This window comes from Gopherus evgoodei, chromosome 18, assembly GCF_007399415.2.
Source record: "Gopherus evgoodei ecotype Sinaloan lineage chromosome 18, rGopEvg1_v1.p, whole genome shotgun sequence".
Classification (NCBI taxonomy): Eukaryota; Metazoa; Chordata; order Testudines; family Testudinidae; genus Gopherus; species Gopherus evgoodei.
In genome coordinates this window covers 18937417-18962642 of record NC_044339.1, presented here as the reverse complement: position 1 = coordinate 18962642, position 25226 = coordinate 18937417, and the positions used below count along the sequence as shown (strand labels likewise).

Here is a 25226-nt window from a genome sequence, read left to right as displayed (position 1 = left end):
TGCCCTGCTAAACCCAGGGTTGTGATTCAATCCTCAAGGGGGCCATTTGGGGATTTAGTTGGGGATTCCCCCCCCCCCCCCCCGATCAGGGAATTGGACTAGATCTCCTGAGGTCCCTTCCAGCCCTGATAGTCTATAATGTCATATTTTTGTATATACACAATACACACCTACACACAGAGCTAAATACACAGTAAATAAACAAAGGTGATACTAAAATTGGCAGGAACCCCCCAATTAAACCAAAAGCATGTTAAGCCAATCCAAGAAGCTCCCTATTAGCTGAGTGGACAACTGCAGCTTCCAAAGAACAGGCCATCGCACTGAGAAATGAGTTCAAACAATGTGTGTGTTGTAAAACAATTGAGAAATTCTCAAGAATTCACAAGCTCTGACAAATCAAGTGTCCTAAGGGAAGCTGTCCGAAGGTGAGAGTGTTTGGGAGAGGGGAGGGGCACACACACCATAGCTCTGGCAGTCCCATAAAGGGTATGACCACAGATCACACAGGCAGGTCAAACGTCACTGGAAGTGCAGGAAAGCAACACCCCAAGATGGCTCCTGTTTTGATTTGAAGGTATATCAACCCTTATCCTGGCTTCAGGCTTTTGGGCAATATAAAAAGGAAGGGGACAGAGATGCTGTAGATGACACAGATCTCTAGAAATGGACACAGGTCATTTAGCTTCTTGACTGTAGAAGCTTCTACCTCTCTAGCCTTGACTTCTGCGAACTTGCCCCCTAAGGTCCACTCCAAATGCTGGTAAGACTAGCCTATTGCTCCAGTCACACACTCGGACTACCACCACTCTGGCCACTGCGCTCCCAGTAGCCCTTAACTAGCTGCTCCGTCACCTCCACACCAACCACAAGCTTCTTGTCTTTGCGTTCAAGGCTCTTCGCTACTGATCCCTGCCCCACTTGGCTCTAATAATCTCTCATTAGCACCTCCTCCTTCACTCCGGCAGTGTCACCAGCCTTCTCTGTCCACCAGTCAGTGTCTTGTGCATGGGAAATACTCCTTGATAAAAACCCACATAGCCTATTCCTCATCCTCCCTCAAATCCCTCTTTAGGGCTCCCCTTCACCATGCTGCCCACATCACCCTTCCTGCTGAACGTGACTAAATTGGTGAGGACTCCTTCCCCGACCTACCTTCCTCCTATTCCCTTACTCTTACTGACTCTACCATTCCTCACCCTACCTCTACCCTCAGTTAAAAAATTAAACCCCAGCCAAGCCTGTAATTCCCCAAGTGGTGCCAATTGCTCACATGTTATATCCCAATCTCTTCTGTCTGCGTTGTGTCTTTTAGACTGTATGCCACTTGGGGTAGTGACTGCCTCTTCTCTGTGTCTGTACAGTGCCTGACACAATGGGGCTTCAGTCCTCACTGGGGCCTCTGACTGCTACCGGAATATAATTGTTTACTGCTGCTGCTACTATTGTAGGTCTACGTGCCACGTCTGGCTCACATTACTCACACGAGCAGTTTCAGGGACTTCAAAGGGAGTATGAACGAGTAAGGCAAGAAGGATTTGGCCCCATGTTTGTCAGTTTATTTAGATGTTCAGGAAGCCTTTGAAAAGTTTCGCTTGACAGGCCCTTGCTTTAACTATGAGCTATGGGGATCCAGGGTAGGAGATGGAGAATGGATAAAGAGCTTGTTAAAAAAACAGAAAACAGAGGGACATGTGAAGGGAGGTATTTCTAATGTCTGTGAGTGCGGGGACGAGGGAGACGTACTGTATTAAATGTGGTCCCAGAGGGGTCAGAACTTGGATTTCTGCTGGTTTTAATCTAAATAAATTACCTCGACAGAGAGACCAACTTTAAATTTAAGGAAGAGGTAAATGCAGAGGCTGAAGGAAAGTGGAACTCAAAAGGAGTTGCATTTGGTTTGTAAACTCACTGACAAATTGCCAGTGAAATTTATTGCTGAACAATTTAAAATAATACACCAGCAGGCTCAAAAATAATAAGCAGGAACAAATGATGGATAGCAATGAGCCAGAGCTGGGGAACTTTGAGAAAGATCTCAGAGAAATAGTGGACAACCTTTAAGGCCTCAAGGACTACGGAGACAGTGTTTAAAAAGCCAGTTGGAGAGAAACAGGCAGCTAGAACACTGTTGTATAACATTATGTAATGGAGCTAGTCACCATACAACTAAGATACTCTGATTAAATCACAACTAGAATATTATGGTGTCTTGTCCTTACTACACTATAAGTAATATGATTCCACTTGTAAAACTTTACATTTATTTGAAGACTCAATAACATGAGCTGTAAAGACAGTAAAAGCCCTTAAATATATGGGTCCGTATTCCTTCCCTATGTAACTTCCTAGTCTTGAGTGGAGTTTCACCAGGGATGCATTTAGCCCAGGATCTTTAACAGAAAACAAGAAAGAAGAGATTTTTATTGAACTATGTGCAATCTTAAATGACATGGTAAATGTCAGCTGTAGTTGTTAGTTTCAACTTAGTGTAGACAACAGGACATGGGGGCCTAAAAGGAAATTAAAGAAAAACAAATTCAAAACAGACGTCAGGAAGCACATCTTTATAGAAAGAATCGCAGATCTAGGGAACAGCATAACAGGCAAGGTTGCTAAGGCTCCAGGATTGGGTGTAATTCAAGAATCAATTAGATGGCATCCTGGAGGGAATGGACTTTTGAAAGAGGGAATAAGCCTTGTTGAACCAAATGGCCTTTGCTTGTTCTTGATTTTGGTTTTATGTAGTTTCAAAGCAGGAGGGGGAAAGCCCCCACAAAACACCCTTGTATTTCTGCATTTTAAACAGTAAGAGGGTCATTAAAAAAACCTGCTTCTTCTGAATCTTGCTTTGCAGTTCAAGGAGAAGGATGACAGAGTCCTGTTTTTTTACTACCTGAGTTGCCAGAGAAATTTGACATTATTTCACAACAAGCCAAACTTATTTTGTCCTCCTCTGAAGGAAATTGAAATAGTTAAGTTTGATTGCTGTGTTTTATTCTTGAGTTCTGAAACATACCACTGAATTTTAAACCAGATGGGGGAAAAGAATAGGAAAGAATGCCTCCTAAATCCACTGTGTCACATAGATGTGCATGCATCATGATACAGTCAAATCATCTTTAACCATTTTGCTTTTTAATACATATGTATAGTACATTAGGGTGTGCCGCTCAGTAACAAAATAAGTAGCACTTTAAATTTTCAAAATGTAATGTATTTTTTTCCATTTTACAGATAGGGAAACTAAGACACATACAGATAAAGTGACTTGCCAAAGGTGAGAGAGTTTATCAGTGGCAGTCAGGAACAGAACCCACGTCTCCCGATTTGCTAAATCCTGCTCTAACAATACTGCTTCTGTATTCATGCATGTACATTTGTATCTCTGGGTCTGTGTTTCATGTAGGTGGTTTTGTACATGTTTGTGTGCATGTGAGTTTGAATAATCCAAATTACAAGCATGAACACAGGAACTGCTTAAATAGTCAAAAGAAAAGTTGCAACAAGAACAAAGAAAAAATCCTGAGAATCAGCCAGGTCCCTTTACCCAGACAAAGTCAATGTTTGCTAAAAAAGCTTTCAAAACAATTATTGTTGCTAAAGTTGGAAATCGCAGTTCTCAGAGAGCAAAAGAAAATCAATGATAATTAAAGTCTTCTGTAAACATAGCACTAACTCTCAGGAGTACTATTCCAATGCAACATTGTCCAGAAGTCAAACCTCTATTACAAAAAAACACACACATAGCTCATTTTCTGGGAGAAGACCAGATCAAATAAATCTTTATTTTCCTAACCTTTGTTAGGTTGCATGTCTCCTTTTTTGGAAGAAAACTGGACTCACAATCTGTGCGTAAGCTGGAGCGTGCATTTTGGTGAAACGGGTGTGGAGTGAATATCAGTATTCATTCACCTCATATCAAATAATGAAATTGAAGAATTAGAAGAATAGTGAGTGGCTACAAAATATATGCCATTTTAGAGAGGCCTTACAAATAATTCTTTACTTAATGCTTACAATCAAAATTTAACTCTTCTGGAAAGATTTAAATAAGGGGGAAAGGTGGCTTCATTAAGTAAACTAAACCACTAAAAATGTCCAGTATGTTTGACCAGATGGCCATTTGCTGTTCCTAAAATTGTTTAAGTTTGCCTTTATATGGTCAATATCACAGGTCTCTGTAGTTAGCTTAGAGATCCCCATGGTATTAATTACTAAAACACCATCATCACAATGAAAGTTACCTGAATTGTTGATATTAATGATAAGCCTCAATAACAGTAAACAAGGCTTGTTCTGAAAAATCTGATAAATATTATGATAAACCTCGGTGAGGACACAACTTGTCCTTCGCTCGTGTGAGCTCAGTTTTGCATGTACATATGCCTACAAACATTTTTTTTCTAAATTTTTGTGAGCAATCAAAATTGAAATTGAATTGGAAAATTGAAAGGAAAAAAAGTTTGGCAAATTTTCCCACCATCATTTTTCGGTGAAAAATATAACTTTTCCAATTAGTTCTACTAAATTTTCAAACATTTGCGCCAAGTGGATTTTGCGTACAAAGTTTCTAGCACTTGAATGTGCTGGGGCAAACAGGTATAAAAAGTGTGTGTGTGGGTTTGCACATGTGCCATTTTATGCACACATAAGTGCAGACTGAAGTGTGAAAATCAGGCCCTTTGCTTATGATAACCAATACTTTCAAACTGACTAAGTTCATATTTATTTACATATTTAGATTTCAAACAAGATATACAAAAAAGGCTCAATAATCTGTTATTCAAGGCATCTCTGGCAAACATTAAAAGAAAACTAATCTGGCTAAACCCAACAGCTAGCTCACTGACAACCCCTACAAAACAGTTGGAGACAGTCTTCAGCTTTCATTGAAGTGAATGGTTAATGACAGTGTTAATCACTATGTGTAATACAACGTTACTACAGTATTGTGCAGGGCTAACTTTATTGAAATCAATGGAATAGCACAGTGGTGAACCAGACTCTCAACATGTAGGGAAGGGATATTATCTGGGCAAGAGTATCACCTGTAGGGTTGTTCTCCCGTGTGTGTCCGAAGATGCCTTGTCAGATTCGCCGACCGGGGAAAGATCTTACCGCAGTACCTAGGAAGGCAAAAGTCAAAGTAACCATGAGTGCCTTAATGCTCTGCAATACTTCATAACATTCTGTATCACCCCATACTCTTTATCCCTCTGTCACTTATTTTGGTAACATTCCAAAATGAGAACATTATCCTTTCTCAAATGACCTGTGCAACAACACACTATTAAAGTGCAGGAGAAGCTGGTACAATCAGTTGCATTTAAGATGCAGACTAAAAGAAAAAGGGCAAAAGACAATTGGTTATGCTCAAATGCTGAGAATGAACAGGAAAGCGGGATCAAATGCCCATCATTACATGACTATAAATTACCATTGTCTGGAAGAATTACTGCAGGTGCGACCATCTGCTTCGAACCAGGTGGTTCAGCTTTAGGAGGTGGTAAGAGACCAGACAGCAGGAAAATAAGAAAGGGAACTGGATTTCACAACAAACACAAAAGGAGGAGTGGATATATTTACACACAGAGAATGCACCACGATCATAACAAATAAAGCTTTAAAATTCTGTCACTGCAAAACCTGACAGTTAATGTTTCCATGTGAGGAACATGAACCAGCATGGATTTACGTGATGAATAACAGAATCCAGGGATTTCTGAATACCTTAGTAAAATCTTGGACTAAAGACTAGATGTCACTTTGGACAAAATGGATGCATCCACCCTCCCAAAAATGCAATGAGAATTGGCACAAAAAAATGGTAATCACACATAAAAATATGGGTGTGTAGACACAGATGATTGTTACTCAATATGCAGGGTCGGCGCAACCCAGTAGGTGACCTAGGCGGTCACCTAGGGTGCTACCATTTGGGAGGCAGTGGCCGGATCTTCAGCCACCCTGGTCGTCGGCAGTATTTTGGAGGTGGGACCTTCCACCGCCTCAGTTGGGGGGCGATATTTCAGGGGCAGGACCTTCCGCCTCCTAGGGTGTCAAAAAAGCTGGTGGCACTCCTGTCAATATGCATGCTCAGATATGAGGTTTTGCAGATGGAATGGATCCAGAAATATTTTTGTGGCTATGCCTACATTTGACATATTGCGGCATAAAATATCATTTTAAGTGGCAACGTTTCGCATAGTTGAAGCTACAATGAGCTTGCATTATAAAGCCTTATTTTAGCTGCCCCATCTGCCCCCAATAGATTTGGTTTATAAAATTCTCTCTGGCCTGAGAATTGCTAGATTAAGGTAAAAGGAGGATGGTGAATTTTCTTCCAACAAAACCAAACAGTTTTAGAATTAACGTGTCATCAGAATCCTCTTCTCAGATTCTGCTCTGTGTATCTTTTCTTCACACCCCAGTGGAGATGAGTAACTTCTCCACGGGCCCCATAACATGTCTGTATTGGATGTTGCCTTAACAAGTATGGAACCAAACTCCCACACAGAGCATCTCGGGGTAGTTGTACTGGCAGTGCCTGTCCTTTACCTGCAGGTATAGCGCTCCTTGCCCTTGCGCAAGATGGGGTCTGACAGCGTAGGGGGCGGGGACCGGAAGCTGAAGGAGTGATGTGGGAGGGGCTGCAGGGACGTGCTGGTGTCTGCTTTCATGGCCGCAAAACTTTCCAGTTTCTCTGTCATGGTTTCTATGGCTGACATCTGTTTGTACAAGCAGAGAAGTCGTGTTATGAAAAGCCACTGAAAGAAGAATGCTGGAGGCACAGAACATATTTCTCAGCTGTACTGTGTGTTTCTGAGGCTACTGCAGGATCTAGCCCACACCCTCAGAAGCCAGCTCCACAGAGTAAAACAGATTCACTTAAACCCAATCAGTGCCCTGGGGAATAATTAACCAGGCTCTGAGAAATCAGCTGAAGATTCAGCTGATAAAGCCAAGCTTGGCTGTGGAGTACGCATCAAAATTTAGAAGCTGTATCAGGCACATTTCTATCATCTACTATACCCATATATTGACTTTTGGCATTAATAACAACCTCAGAATGCACTTGGCTTCTCTCTCCCCCTATCTAAATGAGGCTCAGGGCGGTGGTGGTGAAACTAGATAAAAGTGTTGAATGCAGAGGTTGTAGAGCAAACACTTCCCTCAAACACAAAACAAACACAGGCTGGGAATGTAGCATACAGCATTTTATTTTTAACAGAGCATCCACTACACTTACAGTCTCACCAAGGACTTCAGAGGGAGAGGGAGAGACAGACAACCCCAGCGTGAAGAGGAAAGGAAGGTTTCAGACTGGAAGTGACTCACAGGGAGGAGGCAGGAGAATTCTAGATGTATGGAGGGGGAAAGAGAACAACTGAAGGAGTGATCTCCAGCTATGGAGAAGGGACAGAGACAAGGCTGAGCTTGGAGGAGTGAAGAGAGCAGACGGGGAGTAGGTGGATGTGAGGTCAGAGCTAGGATGGGGTGAGTCCCCAGAGAGTTTTGAAAGCTAAGAGGGCAATGTTTTAATTAGACACAAAGAAGGCTGGGAAGCCAGTAAAGGCAGTGAAAGGGTGGATGTGATATGGGCCCATTTCCTGGAGTGGAAGAGAATTCCAGCCAAAATACTCTGGGCTTCTTGCAGTTGAGAGAGTGCGGGTTTAGAGAGGCCATAAACTCCATGTTTTAAAAACCTACAGAATGGCGGGGAAAGGGGAAGGGGATGCAGGACTGGAAGATTCAGAAAGTCACAGTGGCATGACACAGTGCATGTCTACACGGCAATTAGACATATGTGGCTGGTCTGTGCCAGCTGACTCAGGCTTGTGGGGCTTGGGCTAGAGGGTGGTTTAATTGCAGTGTAGACATTCAGGCACAGGCTGCAGCCCAAGCTCTGGGGCTCTCCCACCCCGCAATGGTGACTGATCTATGAAGAAGGTGCATGAACAGGGATGGACAATACTAATGGGTCTTTATCATCAGTAATTTCTAGGATTTATGGAAGCTGATTCATCAATGGCTGTCAGATCATCCGGGAATGGGATCAGGGCACTGGAACAATTTGTATTGTGGGGGTGCTGAGAGCCATTAAGCCAAACTGTAAACCCTGTACACGATGGAAACCACTTCAAGCCTAGTTCCAGCACCTCTTCATTGGATTAAATCACCAAAGTGTGATGGATAAACAAATCCAGGGGACAGCATATAAATCCAATCACATGCAAAAATAAATATGGAAAAAAGCAAAATGAAACGTTGTTACTTTCATTAGAATCACAACGCTCATGCAAAAAATCCCTGGGAGAAATTCAATTTAGAGGAACTGGCCAACATTATTAACATTTGTTTCTCCACTCATGAGGATTCTTTCAAGACACCGAACTGAAAATTTGGGTGAAACAAGCAAGCAAGCAATAAAACTGCCTCCTCAGGCAGATTACATCATAAAGAAAAAGTGAGTGATGCGGGGAGTGGGATCCTGTGAGCTGGAGAGCCAGGCACAGAGCAGGGGAGTCCGCGAGCGAGCGGAAGGGAGTAGGAAGCCATATATCAAGACCTAGATGCTCCAGTGTACAGGAAGGGGTGACCTTTTGCACGTTTACACTATATTAAACTGGGCTGGGGGAAATAGGAGCCAAGATATTGTTTGACGACCAGCCATAAACCTTAAAAAAAGAGGAACAGTAAAGTCATTTCTCGTTAATAGAGCCACAGCCCGTTAGCTGGAGACTCACAGCCTATGATAAATAGTAAGTAACACTTAGCACCAGCCATTTGAAAAGGTTATTTGAGCATTTACAGCAAAAGTCCTGCCCTAGCTGCCAGTCATGTAACAAAACCATCATGTTAAAACGCTATCCGGATCTTTTAGAGCCGTGTCACTTTGTCCTTTGCTGGAATACCTGGAGATATCTTTTGTTGTGCCCCGTTCTTTAGGCACTTAGTCAGAGATGTTTGCTAGCATGACAGCTGTGGGCTTATTTTAAAATTCTAAACATGGGTCATGGCCTCTCTAGTGGTAGAGGTGCTTTGTTATTTAGGGAACAAGTGACTGGTATAATAAAAAAGAAAGGAAGAAGAAAAGAAAGTTAACAGGTGGGAAAGGGTTTGCCATTAAGTAATCATGAAGTCATACCATTTATTTATGTTGTCTAGAGGTTCGTTTAAAATAGACAATGACAGACTAACTGAAATCATTGGAGAGGGGCTGCAGAGAAATACTGGATGAGAAACTAGAACGGTGTGGAATTCATTTGGTTTTAAGGAAGAAACGCCTTTTGCATGTTCCATCTGTACCACACATTAGGGCTCAGTTCTAAAGGCTCCACTACCCAGAACTTCCTAAAAGGTCAATGGGACTATTCACATCAGGAATGGCTGCAGGATCAGGACCTTCAGTAGGAGTGAAATCAATTTATTTGTCGGTTGGGTTCCAGTTCAGAGAAATACTGAAGTAAATACATATGTGCATCTAGATTAATATGGGCTGTAAGAAGAGCAGAGACAAAGATGTATAAAAACCCTTTAATGCATGGAACTTAGGCAAACAACATCCTTGACATTAAACAGGTGGACAGTATGGATGAATTCCACACAACTATAGATAAAAGCGTCTTCTCTGTCTGCTTCCATCTATATGATCAGATTAACTACATAACAATATGGTCATTTAATTATTCCGATCAGAATGAATTTACAGCTCACGATTAAATATCCTTTGTACAGGAACCTATTGTACTTTTTAAAAAAGTACTTATCAGGAAGTTTCAGACTGAGCGATATTTAGGTTTTAGACTATTTTGTGTAATAAGCTATTAGAGATAACCAGGCCTTCCATATCTTTTTTTTTTCCATGGGAAGAGGAGGGGGTCTGGATTTCATGAACAATGTTAATAGCCTTCCACCCAATGCCTGCTCTTATTCAGGGCTTGTAAATTTCTCACCGTCTTGCTGGACCCTGGCTTTGCCTTGGTAGCTCCTCCCTGCTATCAGATCCTTTACAGGCAGATATCCCCACTATTCTAATTCACACAAACACAGGATGTTCCTGACTAGCCTGCCGCTATTATCCAGCTAGCTTGAAGGAAAAATCAGGGGAAGTTATTAACCAAACTCTCGGGCTGATGCGAAACAATGAAGGAACTAAGTTTAGCCGTGAAAGCAGCCAGTATCCAGCTTTCACAAACCCGTGGGTTATTTATCCAAGGTGGGAAATGCTGTCAGAAGAGAACAATGCACGTAAATATAAATGAGACTACAATAGTGACCACAGAGCTCAGCTCACAGAGCGTATGGAGAGAGCAAATGAGGGGAGCTGGTGGCTATCACATAGAAAAGGACACTATGGCAGCATGGCAGAGTTGACTGTATTATCTCTAAAGAAGCAATGAGTCACACAGAGCATCAGAGAAATGCTAAATGATGGAGGTTTTAGTTTGTACTTAGCCAATGAGTTTTACATGGGCCTGATTTTCACTGACAGTCACTCTGGGGTTAGGGCCCACTCTACACCCAGCACAGAGCACCGTGAGTGGCTGACTTTGGCCCCTCTTCTTCCCTCACCCATTTGAGATGTCTTGCACCTTAATGAGGCATAGATTACTCCTGGGGGAATTCTGCGCCACTGCACAATGCAGAATTTTGCAGAAATTAACGGTGTGCATGCAGAATTTCCTTTCCCCTAGAGACATGCACTGCAGTTCTGCTAGCCTCCACTAGCAGGGGGGAGGGGTGCAGGTATCTGGGCTGGGGTCCCCACAGTTGGGCTCCAGAAGGAGGGGGTTCAGGTGTATTGGCTGGAGGAGGCTCTGCAGGTGGGTTTGGTGGGAGGGGTTGTGCGTGTCTGGCCCCCTGGCTGGGCTTGGGGTGGGGAAGGGGGCAGAGAAATGGGAACTGGGTTGTCATAGGGGTTTCTTTAACTCTCTACTCCTGGGGGAAATTAACTCTCTACTCCTGGGGGAAATTTTCTGTGTGTCTGTATTGTTACAGACATACTTGCTGACAGGTATTTTGAAATAAATTACAAAAATACTTGAAATTGGCATGATTATGTAGTGTTATGACAATTAAAAACTGCAGAGTTTTAAAATATTGTGCATAGAATTTTTAATTTTTAGGTGCCGAATGCCCTCAGGAGTAACCCCTGGAGCAGTTTCTGTAACAGTGCCCAATGGTTGTGCAGGGGCTCAAGGGAGGTGGGGCACAATCCTGTTCTTAGTAGCAAATACATTCTTGAACTAACTGTATCAGGAAGGCCTGATTCTCCACTGACCTGCAACTGGTGCAATAGTTACAGGGGTGTAAATTAAGCACTGTAAAATGCTACTGTTCTGATTTGGTAGCGTCCTACTCCCACTTCGCACTGGTTTAAACTACTGCATAAGGTGCAGGGCAGTGAAGAATTAGACCTGCATTTTGGAAGAGAGGGAAGCAAGAGGTTAGACGGGCCCTTGCGGGCTGCCCAGCACTTGGACCCTGGCAAGATGGATTTGGTTAGTACTAAGGGACCAGTAGGGCAGTGATTCCATCATGCTAAAATTGGGTATGAAATTACTTTTCTTTAAAACTGAGCGCTGGAAAATACTGTCAGGCTCAATCAGGGAGGTATGAACAAGGTGATCAAAATGTCACATCTCCATCTCTAATTTCTTGGCATCCTATCAACACTGTATTGTGGTTCTCCTGGTTTTACCTGCGGGTGAAAAAGCAGCGGGGAAGGTCGCAAGTACTTCTCCTTTAGGGCACCCACTGGGTCTGTCACCTTCCGCTTCTCCACCCTGCTGGACAACAACACAAAGGGTTACATACCCTACAGGGCTGTAAATGGGGAAGAAAGCTAACAACAAGAAGTCATTTGTAGAGCAGTTGAAATGCATTTAAAGACTATGTTTCTGGTAATAAACACACCTTACCACCCCTTTACATGGGAATCGCAAATGTGATCCCATAAAGCACACAGACAGCAGTTCTTTGAAAGAACAGGCTAAGCTCATGCTTTATATTTTGGGATCTACCTTACAACACACACCACAACTGTTGTGCTAGTGATGAACAAAAGGGTTAGATGTGCCCACTCAGGAGTGTCCTGGTGCCTTTGCTGCATCAATATGCCACCTGTGCCCTAAAAGGTTCATCGCTGTTGTGGAATGTTCTGATTCAAAACCACATGTGCTGCCATAGCTAAGTGCAAGACAGAGAAGCTATGGAGTCTGTGGCAGCCATAGCAAGGAAAGACTTTTGCCCCAGTTTGTCTTCATCTTATGATTCACGCTGGGCCTGATTCTGCAGCCCCAAAGTGTGCTAAAATCCAGCTGAAATAATTAGATGTTTTGTATTTATTTCCTCTCTCGCAAAGCTTAGGTATAGTTCGCATTGGCTTTGTTTGGTAAATGCCTATGACCAAAATTTTCAAAAATACGAGCTGAAACTTTGGCTCCTAAAGGTATATCTACACAGGGAAGTTCGTATGCAGAGAGCTATGGTGTGAATTTAAAGAGCACTAGCTTCTCTGAGCTAACTCCCTGTGTGGACACTCTTAATGCTCACTGAGGCTGCCCTCAGGCAGTGTAGCTTAACACACGTCCAAAGTGCATTAAGCTGGTGCACACAAAGATGCTCTTAGTGCATAATAAGAGTGTTCACACAGGGAGTTAATGCAGAGTAGCTGATGTCTACTCGCACTAGCTACTGTGGGCTTCTTCCCCATGTAAGCAAGCCCTAAATCGACATTTAGGCTCTTAAGAGTTGTGTTTTCCAAAATGCCTAAGTGACTTAGGAGCACAACCCCACTGAAGTCACTTAGGCTCTTTTGAAAATCTCAGGTTTAAACACCTAAATATGGATTTAGGAGCCCGACTTTAGGCTTCTATTTTTCAAAACATTGGCCTTAATGTCGTTACATCATAGATTTGCAGTGAAACGACGCGGTGAAGTCACCCAGCAAAAGTGTGAACTAGAACATTTGCTGGGGGACTACTGTTATGGAAAATAACGCCTAGGAATGCAGCTGCATCTTTCAAACCTTGGACTGGATTCTATCTCCGTTACACCAGTGAAAATGCAGCATTATCATAGTGATCTTAATTACATTTCTCCAGTATAAATGAAAAGAGAATCTGCTGTTACATCTCAGCCGCTTGGTACATAGTTTAAATTGCCAACAAAGTTTAATCCAAATGAGGGGCAAAGTTCTTGCACACTGCTATTGAGTGTATTAATTTAATTTGAAGCTACTCTTTTCTAGAGGGGAAAGAAAAAAGAGGATCTGAAACTTAGTCCCAATTATTATTATTTATTTTTTAGTGATTTGGACATAAAAACCATGAACTGAGACATTTTTGCTTAAAAAAGACAAATTGTAGAAGTAAATTTCAAACTGATCAAGTGTAAAATGGCAGATATATTAAACTGCAGCTAATAATGGTGCAGCCAACTCAGCCTTCCTTCCTCCATGAAGGGCTGAAATTAGCCAAGATGTATTCATTCGGGGAAGTACCTTCTTGAGCTGCCTAGAAGGTTTCCCATGAAACAACCCAACCTGTATAAAAAAAAAAAATGAGGCCCTGGGTGAAGCAATATCACCCTCTGCTCAGCTCTGGCACCTTCCAATGCCAAGCACTGAACACAGTAAAGGGCAGATCTCCCTGTCAGAGCCAAATTCCACAGTGACTAAAGGATTAAGCTGATCTCTTCAGCCCAGTGCCTGAGAACATTACCTTAACAAGGCTGAGTTGAAAATTGCACTGATTTCAGGCTGTCTGGCTGCATTAAATTATATCACCAAGAGAAAATGTCAAGGACTTAAGCTGCCGGGGGGGGTGGGGGAGAGGGGGGAAGAGAGGAGGGGGGAAGAAAAAAAAAGAGGAGCCAAATGATGTGAGAGAGTCTGATAAAGTTTAGAAACAAAATAGTTCCATATTTTTTCAAGCTAGGACTTGGAAGCTTTGCTGTTTAGCTCATTACATCAGAAGTCTGATTTGCAGTTGACTCCACCACTGACTTTCTATTTTAATATCTTACTAAAACTATTTGCATCCCATGGAATGCAGCAAATGACACCCTCATCCTTCACTTACGCCTGTCTTCTGGTCCTTTAGAGTTTTCCCGAGCCTGCTATTTTAACTGGCAAGTGCATTTTTCAACCTTTGTTATTTTAGCATTCCTTCTGAGAATACCCAGAGGTGGTGGAATATTAAACTGATTCTCAGCTCCCACCCAATCCACTTTATTTATTGTCCAGACATATTTTTACAAAAATAAACACTGGACTATTTACATCATCACTTATTTTCCTGGAGGATGATGATCATGATAGGTGCCAAACAGAATATATTATATGTCCCCAGGTCATGGAGCAGCCTTCTTTCCACCTCAGACAGTAAGCATGTAAGTAAGCAATGCAGTATCAGCACTGAAAGTGCTGGTGAAGAGACTGGGGCTTTCTTAACAGCAAAGCAATGAGGGCTCACTAATCCTCATCCTAGCTGACAGCTCTTTGGCCTGGTTAGACATTGACATCATTTTTTCCCACACTTATCAGCCATGCAATAGTAGCAAGGCAGTGCATAGCAGGTGTTTGCCCGGGCTACCCTTCCATTACTGTGTGCACCTTCCTGAGCACATGGACAAAGTGCTCTGGGACCCTTGTGCCAGCAGAACTTTGAATCCCTTCCATTAAAAGGAGTGTGCCCAACAACGTTCTGAGACTGGCTTAGTACTAGATTCAGTTTTCCTCACCACCTCTTCTTGGAGGACCAGTGTAGGTGCATAGACATGTATTGGATGCTCCGATTTCCATGCAGGAAGCAATATAGAGACAAACCACTGAACCTGTGCAGCCAATCTGGAAAATGGAAGCTGAAAGCCCAAATTCATCATTTGCATAATGCAGTGGCCCCAATACCCATTTTAACTGTAAGTGCCTGATTTGGTGCCTAGATCACAAATCTGATGCTCCAACTTACGGCGGGTGCTAAAAATTAGCATTTGCCACTCCACAGTGATTGAAGTACCATGGTACAGCAGGAAGATACCAGGGATATTGCTGGCACTGGGTGTTAATGGTGACCATTTTCTGTAACTGGAGTCTCTAACAGGTTTTTAGTGTTATAAAAACTTTTAAAGGGCTCTAAAATAAAAGGACTCAAACCTTCACTGTCAGTTGGAACCCAAACAAGCTTTCACATGCTCCCTGGGTTCAGCTAGTACCAGGAGCGAAACACCATGAATAAGGCTTTCCTCATTGGCTGAGACCAGGAAGCACTTGAAACCTTGTACGGAAGACACGCTTGCAAGATTTGCAGACGAGAGAGTTTTGGATAACAATCATGCGGCACTTAGCATTTACATAGCACTTGTGACTTGTAGATCTCAATGTATTTTGGAAAGGTGGGTATAAATCATTATTCCCATTTCTACAGACAGAATAAATAAAAAAACAAGGTGAAGAGACTTGCCAAAGGCCATAAAAGAGGTCAGTTGCAGAGCTGGGAATACAACCTATGCCTCCTTACTCTCAGAGTCATTCTCGGCTCATGAGAGTAAAGGTTCTGACATACTTCAGAACTGTTGCATTCTTATCTGAATCAAACTCTTTTGGAATTCATCCAATATGAGATGCCACCTTACTGTTGGCTAGGAGGTCTCTTAAATGGGCCATGCTCCTTCTTGTTGAAATAGGAATATGACCCTTTCCCTGGATGCCTCTGGATAACATCAGTGATTATTCTTTTCAGTTATACAGCCCTTTTCATTCACAAATCTCTAATTGCTTTAACAAAAGAGCGCAAGTACAATCAAATGTAGCATGCTTTTACTGAATCATTATTCTCTTTTTTCCACCAACCCTCCCCATCTCGATCTGCCTTCAGTCATGAATCCCACCTTTGAAATGAGCCTGTTGGAAGAAATGATTAAGGCAGGGTATGTTAATACCTGTATATGGGGTCCATGAAAAAGGGTGATGGCTTAGCATAATGCAGGGATGGCTGCTGATGGAGCTGAGACTGAGAAATCTTGGGTAATACGTCACTGGCCATTAGTTTCCTTTCCCCATAGATGTGGTTTTTCCGGGGCTCCCTCCCTCCATTCTGGCTGGCTCGGATGCGGTTGCCGATGCTCAGATCCAGTGGCTGTTCCTCCCCACAAGATGGGGCTGGCAAGACCTTGGGTGGTGGCAAGATTGGCTTAATCTCTTTTGGTTTTGTGGTGAGATCAAAGGGAGACTCTGAGCTGGTGCTACCCACTTTGTGAAGGTCCCTGGGTGACTTTGGTTCTGCCTTGACCAGCAAGTTGTGATTGAGGGTCCGGTCCGTAAAAGGATACAGTGAATGGGGAAAATTGGGGAGGAACTGAAATGGGAACATGGAGTGATATGGGAGGGAACCTATCTTCTTTTCCTGCATTCCCATAAAGCCAGGGCCGAAATATTTCTCTGCAATAGAGGCAATAGCTTTTATAGAGTCATTGGCTGCCCCCGTCGTGGGTAGCAGCTGCTCTTCTGGGGGAGGGAAGAAGGAGTGCTGAGAATAGAAAAGGGGTAGCTCATTCACATTGTTGGTGGAACTGGTGGACACAGAACTGCTGACAAAATCTGGCTTGTTCTCAGTCTGTTTGCTTTTGTCTTTCATTTTGTCCCTGTCACTCTCCGCGTCGCTCTCCAGGTCAGAGCCAGTGCCAGTGGTGGTATCGAGGTCTGTGCCTGTGGTCGTGTTGACATCCTCGAAGTCGCTCCCATCAGACATGTCGCTGTTCCTGGCTTTTAGCTTGTCCAGGTAGGAGTTTTCCAGGCTGCTTTCAAATTTCTCCTCCCCTGAGATGGGCTGATTGCTGTTGCTCACTGCAGAAATTAGAGGCAGTGCCGGGTTCCCCAGGGGGCTTGGAAGCTTTGCGTCTTGGGTGTGGTTGAGGGGACTCTTGAGCAGCGGGGTGGGAGGCAACAAAGGGGGCCTGGGGTATAGAGAGGGAGGAAAAATCCCTGGGAATCCTGGAGTAAGGGCAGGAAATGCTGGGGGAGCAGGTGAGAATGGAATACCCGCTGGGTGAGGTCGGGATGGGAAGTAATCATTGAAACCCAGGCTGGCATGGTTGAGGTTGGGCGAGGGTTTGGATTTGTCCATCATGGAGGTGGGCGTTAAAGGTAGGCCGGGGGCAAAAATCCCCCCTGGGTTGTAATGGTTCTTGCCCTCGCAGAAGCGCCGGTGCTTGTTGAGAGAGGAGGTAGTGCTGAACATCTGGCCGCAGTCCTTGCATTTGATCTGGGTGCGACAGTCCGCGTGCATCCGCTTGTGGCGGCAGAGGTTGGAGAACTGCGTGTAGGATTTGTGGCAGACCTCACCTAAAGCATCAACAGAAACCAAAAACAAAAACAATATGAAATTAATATGAAATTGCTTCGATCCTGGGATGAGCAGCTTTGTGGGTTTTTCTCTCCCCGCTCTCCACCTAACCCCTCTTTCCCCATAGAGTTAAACAAATGAGGAGGAGCAGGCTTGTGGGTAAGCCACTGGTCTGTCAGATCTGCCTTCAGCTACTGGTTCTACCTCAGACTCTGCATGACCTTAAGCAAATCAGTTTATATCCTTGAGCTTCAGCTTCTCATTTATAAAATGGGGATAATAATTCTCCTTTTGTCTCCCTTGTCTATTTGGAATATAAGCTTCTGGGGGCAAGGTCTGTCTCTTACTCTGTATTTGTACAGCTCCCAGCACAACAGGCTCCTGGTTGTGGCTGACATGTGGAAGCATTACTGTAATGCAAATAAATAATAACCAACAAATTTCCCTGTGAAAAAGTTCCAAGGGATGCAAATCTCTCAACTTGCAGTTTTTCCCCTGCAAATCTTCAGAAACCCTGATGTAATGTGCTATTCTAGCTCAAGGATTTTTATTATTATTTTAAATGAAGATAATCATGCACTTTAATCATAATATCTATTTATATTAGCCAGTCTGCTTTCCTTGTAGTCTGGCATGGCAGGAAGTATTCAAGGCTGAAGGGAGAAGAACTTTGCCTCATTTAATCAAGTCTATCATTTTTTTTTAAATGCCATTAATAGTAAGTTACCGCTCCATGGGGAATATTCTATAAATATTCCTCAAACTAGGGCTCAGCTTCAGCTAGGGATGAGATGAGATACTGTGCTTGTTAAATTAATAGGGGCACCCTAGCAGTGGCAGAGTTAATGCTCTGTCAGCATTTTTCATACAGACTTCTAATACCAGGCTTTCAGAATATGACTTGCTACAATTTTACCTGGAAGGACTCAGCCCTAGAGGGGCCAGGCACAGGGGTTCTGAGGAAAGAGGAATTAAACCCAACCCAAACTGTTTCACAAGTCCAAAGAAGTTTAACTTTTTCAAGTGTCCCTTCTGCACTTAACAATATCACTGCCTAGCACCTCCATTTTACCTTCTACCTGAGCACCTCAAAAGCACCTTGTAAGCATAAAGGTGAATTTCATTCCCTATGCAGATTACCAGCACAAGGCTTATCCACCACTCACATATACAGGACTTAAACAGTGCAAAGGCTTTCAGCTGGCCCCCAGCACAGGGATAATGTTAGTGAATCAAGGCTTTCGCTGACTTTACAAGAGAGTTGTTATCACCATTTTACAAAGAGAGAAACTGAGGCAGAGCATGATTAAGTGAATTACACAAGTTAGTTGCGAAGAAGAATAGAATCCAGATCTCCTGACACCCAGTCCTGTGGCTTAAGGATGAGGCAATACTTCCTTCTGTGCTAGAGGCCTTTATGCCTGGGTTAGAAGTGATACCTTTGCTATAATTTATTATCTTCCTGGTTTACATCAGTACTTGAATGGAAGTATCAAAACATAGCAAGAGGAGCTGTTCTAATAATATTTCCAACCCAGACAAATCCAAGCATCCTTGGAAAGCTGATGAGGAAGACAAGTTCTACTGAGATTTCAAGTAATGATCAGTGAAATGTCACCAGTTTGGCAATTCAGTACACATGAGCACCCAAAAATGCAGAAGGATCTCACAAGAGCAGACTAGTTCTCGCTGTGGTGGCATTACTACAAGAACGGTCTTTCCTCATGGTATTTCAGCACTCACACTTCTGGCCCTGGATGCCCCTGAGAAGTGCAGAGGCAGCGCAGAACTGAAAGGACAAACAGCAATCCATGTTTTTATTTTTAAGATCAAAAGAGGTTAAAAGGCCAAATGATGATCATTTTATCAAACTTGTTCAGTCCATCCCTAATTTCCAGTATTTACACCTTGAACTGTGGCAGTCTGTGCTTGTGTATATAGTATGATGATTTTTCTATACATTCTTCAACTAAGATTCTCAAAGGAGGATTTGGGGGTGGTTGTTTGTTGCTTTGCTTTATTTATTTTTTAACTTATTTCCCTGTTTTTTATTATTACTTTTAAAAAGGTATAAAGGGAAATGAATCCCAAACTATTTTCACTTAGGCCAAGTGAAAGCAATTATGGGTTTGTTTTATTTATACCAGAATTTGTACACAGGGATCTGCCAGAGTCTGCATAAAAAAAGAAGTTACAGGAACTTGCTCTGTGTTTCAGCAGCTGCCGCTGACTCTCATTCTACTGAGTCCAAGAGACATGCCTGTCATTGGGCAGCCTCGGAACAGTGAAGTCAATATGCTGAGATATGCTGCAAAATGCTGCAATAGGTAGGCCAAGGTAAGGATGGAGCATCCATCCTTAACTCTGAATTTACTGGCTTTGACAGTTGCATCTCTGACTCTTTAGTTCTAGTGTGCTGGAGTGTTTCTCCCTGAATGCTTGCATGAATGCAAGGAGAGCATCTGTAGGCCTCTGAGAGTGTTTGTATGTATTCAAGAGAGCATGTATATGAGTCTGTGTGAACACAAGTGTTTCCATGTGTGTGAATTTATAACTCCCTCTCAAATTACTAATAATTTTTGGAGAAATGTCACATTTTTGGATTTATTGAAAAGATGTTTGTATATTTTTCTTTCCAGTGGAAAATTACCCCCTTTCTAATTTTAACTATGTCTTCCTTAGTATGTGCCAAAAGATGTTATATTGTGGTTTGGAAGAGACATAACAATTCATAATAAATAGCTAATCTACTTTAGAAAATTACATCAGAACAGAAAATGCAATTTTTGTAAACATTTGTTGGCTGAACATCGGGTTTGCGGGTTAGCATTATCCCTATGGTAAATGTGTTTAATAATGCAAATAAACAAGCAAAGCATAATCATCTCATGCAGAAAAAACGTATGGAAAGATGAAGGGTAATATTCAAAGCAAGTTTGTCCAAAGAAAGGGATTGTTTTTTTCATTCTTCCATGCCCTAAAGAGTCCTTGCAACACCCTCATAGTTATGCAAACAGGCATCTTTATGCTGCTGAAGATACCAGAGTTTATTTCACCATTCCAAGGCAAGCAGGGCCTAAAAATACTTGTTTAAAAGCCCAGAGGTGTAATGATTTTGGAAATCCACGTGGAATCTTGTCACTTGCTGTTCTGGGGTTTATAGTTATAAAAGCATCAAAAACAACTTCCTTTATTATCCAGGCACAAGACTGCAAACACTTTCTATTAAACAGAAAGAAAAAGTTTTGCTGGGGACCCTGGGCCCAAGGTTCCCTAAAGCACAGTCAGCATGTCCGCCACAGCCCCATCAACTTTTGTTACCTTTTACCCAGTTGTTAACAGATTTAATATTAACACCTGTCATAAGTGAACTGGGCAGACTCGTTGTCAAGTTATTTCAAACCTTAATATGGATTAGGAGAACACTTTACCCATAATTGCTTTGGTAAGAGACTGAGGAGATTGTTAGAAGGAACAGTTCATTTCAGTGTAGAAATATTACGAGATTCAAATTCTCTCTCTCTTTCATGTGCCAGTTGGCATGAGATAAGTGAAAGATCACATCATTATCTCTCCAGTCAGCCAAATGAGTAACAACAGTATTTTGTATTTCCCCATTGACGCCCATCTGATGAGCTCAATGCACATTAATGAATTTCGCCTTGCACCTACCATTGTGTACTGTTCCTATTTGGGGAAATGGAGGACAAAGAAGCTCACTCGCTTGCATGATGGAACATCTGGCCTCAGCCTCAAAGCCAGGAACTGAACAGTGATCCTGTTTTGTGGTTTAACTACCTGGCCACCCTTTTTTTGTGAGATGATGAGTGGTAGCCACCAGAGCACCCCATGCACATTTCTGGTGATGTAGAATACACCTTCCTGCACAGTTACCAAGGTACAAGGGGAACGATATAGATTAAAAAAAACCCTAAAGGCAACAAGAAATGAGCTGAGGATCTTTTGGGCATTCCCAGGGTAAATGACCCCTTTGGAAAGGCCCTCCTGAATACTACAAGGATGCAGCTAATTTGCAATTTAAATGGTTGCAGAGTATTGCCTAGATAAAAGTTCTCTGGAATAAAGAAGAAAAAACTGCTTTTAAAAGTGCCTTTTTTCTGGTATGCTGCTTTCCCAAATTTGTTACACTGATTGTATGATTTGAAGCCTCCCAGAAACACATTTCTATCAGGCTATTTATTTATGTCAAAAACAGGACCATTACAAAAAGAGAGAGAAAGAAAAGAGATGAGAAAATGGCATTGCTGGGACTGCTGAGAGACTCAGCTTTTAACTTGTCAAGAAAGTCAAAAACTGCCATGAATGTTTACTGAAAAAACAAGGAGCATGCAAAAAAAAAATTTAAAAAAATCGCTGTGGAATTTCATCTTGTGCTCTGACCTATAAAATTACAGCGGCTGCTCAGAGGTACAGCCAGTGCTAGGGGGCCCTCGCAGGATATGTGCAATTATAGTGAAAGCCAGGATTCTGTGATGGCCATGACAACTTACATATGAAAGGTTTGACAGTACTGTGAATGTGCTTGTGTTGTTTGAGGCCAGACGAGGTGGCAAAGGTTTTGCCGCAGTCCGGGCAGGCATGGGCTCTTGCGCCAACGTGCTGGGAACGGATGTGCCGCTGGAGGTTGCTGGGGTCAGTAAACACCTGAGAAAATGAGAAAAGAGAAAATGCTTTTAGGGGACAGAAACAAATGTAGCAGTGGCAGAGGTGGGAGGGTTGGCTGACTATTGTTGTTTGTCATAAGTGTTCTCGGAATAATAGATTTTGAGTTCAGCAGTGCAGGATTTTCACCTTGCACTGCAAGGAGGTAGCCGATACAATTAGTGCTGACTTGTATCACGTTAACCGGCTGGCACCAAACTCATCTCACCTTCCATGCCATATATGATGTATCCAATTTTATACATAAACTTTTGCTTCCGAATAGCTAAATCTATCTGCCTGACAACTCACATGCTTCACAGTGCTCACCTGCAATCTAAAGAACCTTGCAATGCTTGGGAAAAGGCTATGAGAATGGGTGCTTGCCAGGGCCGCCCGGGGGAGGGCAAGAGGGGCAATTTGCCCCAGGCCCCGGGCTCCGCAGGGGCCCCCACGAGAGTTTTTCGGGGCCCCTGGAGCAGGGTCCTTCACTCGCTCGGGGGCCCCAGAAAACTCTTGCGAGGCTGGGCCCCAGAGCTTCTTCTGTTCCCAGTCTTCGCTGGTGGGGGAGTCCTTCCGCTCCGGGGTGGAAGGACCCCCCACCATCACATTTCCGCCGAAGCGGGACCTGCCGCCGAAGTGCAACCTGGTTTTCGGCAGTAATTCGGCGGCAGGGGGCCCTTCCGTTCAGGGACCCGCCGCCGAAGTGCCCCGAAGACCCGCGGCGGGGGCCCCCCACTACCGAATTACTGCCAAAGAGCGGGCTGCACTTTGGCGGCAGTCCTGCTTTGGCGGTAATTCGCCGGCGGGGGGCCCCCGCCGCGGGTCTTCGGGGCACTTCAGCGGCGGGTCCCAGAACAGAAGAGCCCCTGCCACCGAACAGGGCTGGCTCTAGACATTTCACCGCGCGGGGGGCCCCCTGCCGCTCCCGTGGACCTCCCGCAGGCATGCCTGCAGATGTTCCACTGGAGCCACGGGACCAGCGGACCCTCCACAGGCACGCCTGCGAGAGGTCCACCGGAGCCGCCTGCCGCCGATGGCCCCAGGAATCCTCTGGGCGACCCTGGTGCTTGCAGGTAGATTGGGTTCCACATCCAAGTTTACAGGACTGGGTTAAACTCCAGGCTGAGAAGTCTTTTCTTTGCTTCCTGTTAGTCACGTTACCTTATTCTGAATTATGGTTACAATGGTCATTCCTCAAGAAAGTAAAACCATGTCGATTGCCACTACGTTTGATTATTTCCGCTGAGTCGTTTCTCCAGCTCACCAGGTCTTTTCCTGGATGACACTGTGAACCCATGCTGCATCATGCCCTGAACCATACCTTCACACAGTTTTCACATTCAAATCGTTTGCCACTGTCATGTGACATCTGGTGACGAATCAGGTTTGATTTCCAGTTGAAAGCCTTTGGACATTGGTCACACTTGTACTCCCTCTCCTCAGTGTGGATGATCATGTGCTGCTCCAAGCTAGGAAAGAAAGAGCAGAGAATTCAGGCACACAGTCACAATAAATAAGCCAATGAATAGTGTCGTCCTCCACTGGTTCTAATTTAGGGACACGCTGAACAAGACACTTGCTGACAATGGAGCTAAGTTACCGTAATCCTGTTCTTTAGGGTCATAGTACTAAGGAGGTTTGAGAGAGACAGTGATGATTACAGATGGTTACAGACAAACAGGTCAATAACCACTGTTTTTTTCAGACCTAACTAGTTGACCTGGTGCTTGTCACATAACATGACTTAAAAATCCTTTTAAAATAAAGCGAACAATGTATTAACAATGAAGGATGTCTCTAGGGAAATTTTCTTGTTTTTCCTGTTTCTTTTGGCATTTAATTTCACATTTGAAAACACGCCTATTCTACCCTCCAAAGTTTGTTATGTTTCATGAATTTTCTCCCTCAAAAAATGGACTCCGTTTAGTGTGAAAAAGAGAGAAAATGGACCTCAGTCCTGAAGGTCCATGAGGAAAAAAACTAGTGACAGAGACTCCAGCAGGATCCCGGCAAAGAAAGACAAGATATTAGCTGTTGCTGCTGAACCTATCATGTTGCCATTTTCATGGGCACAAAGCCCGTAAACTTCCCCAGAACACTGGAACTCAACATTTGAAAGAAATGTGATAAGGTGCAAACACATTTCACTTTTAAATGTCAGACATCTTTTATTACTTAACTCAGTGATTTCAACTTCTGCCAACTGGCAGCTTCTCTCAAACCAGGACGATGATGGCAAACCCAAGTGGCTACTGGAATAGTGCCATTACAGAGATAGCTTTTCAAAGAAAGCTGTAAGCTGCTGTATTTCCCCCATGCCAAAAGTGTTCCCTCTGCCTTTTCATTGAGTATGTGTGTCAGCAAGCAGTTCTCCTGCTGAGCCAGCAAACCAGGAGGTGACAGTAAAGGAAAGCCAATGTGATGGGTGGTGGGATCGGTAGAAAGGGCAGGAAATTCCTCTATTGAGGATGAATGTAAAGTGCGGTAAAGAAGATTTACCCCATTGGCAACTCAAGTACCAAAAAAGCTGGAAATTTTTCACCCTGTAAACCCCATGATCCTGAGAAAGGAGGAACATTTGCAACTCCCATTGGTTTCAAGCATAGATCAGTGGGAGTTGCAGATACTCAGCTGTATAGATAAATTCCACAGAACTATACAATTTCATTTTATTCTATGCATTCTTTCACATATAGTGCCACTCCCACACCAGCATAACCTGTTCTGTCCTTCTGATATATTTTGTACCCTAGTATTACTGTGTCCCACTGATTATCCTCATTCCACCAAGTTTCTACGATGCCTATTATATCAATATCCTCCTTTAATATGAGGCACCCTAGTTCACCCATCTTATTATTTAGACTTCTAGGATTGGTATACATTGGTAAAATTCATAATAAAGGGCTAGAAGTTGTCTCATACTTTAATGGTTACTAAAAGGAAGATACCAAATTGAAGATATTCTGTTTTTTCATTCTGTTCTTTTCCCCCTCAATGAATTGTTTCTCATCCACTTCAGAACTGATTGGAAAACAGAAAATATTTTTAAAGAAAATTTTCACTAAAAATATATTTTAACAACGTTTTGTTTTGACTGAATTTTTTGGATCACCTCTGTAAGATAGAGTAGGAAACAAAGGCACTTTTGTAGCCCTACAACAATGTTTCTCTGGTACAGAAACTTTCCTCATTGACTTCAGTGGTGAA

At 43.1% G+C, this 25226-nt stretch overlaps 1 protein-coding gene across 4 annotated transcripts in view; it reads right to left on the bottom strand.

The window, feature by feature from the left end:
• The window catches only part of PRDM16 (PR/SET domain 16), a 431446-nt gene that overhangs the window by 14581 nt on the left and 391639 nt on the right, over positions 1-25226 (bottom strand). For 3 of the 4 annotated variants that reach the window (XM_030537608.1, XM_030537605.1, XM_030537607.1), the window contains 6 exons: positions 23338-23485; positions 21863-22016; positions 15949-17350; positions 11708-11795; positions 6562-6731; positions 5052-5129 (listed from right to left, as the gene is read on the bottom strand). In XM_030537608.1, the coding sequence (XP_030393468.1) occupies positions 5052-5129; positions 6562-6731; positions 11708-11795; positions 15949-17350; positions 21863-22016; positions 23338-23485 (2040 nt within the window). The remainder of the gene's footprint in view (positions 1-5051; positions 5130-6561; positions 6732-11707; positions 11796-15948; positions 17351-21862; positions 22017-23337; positions 23486-25226) is intronic. The other variant, XM_030537606.1, reaches the window with a different exon arrangement.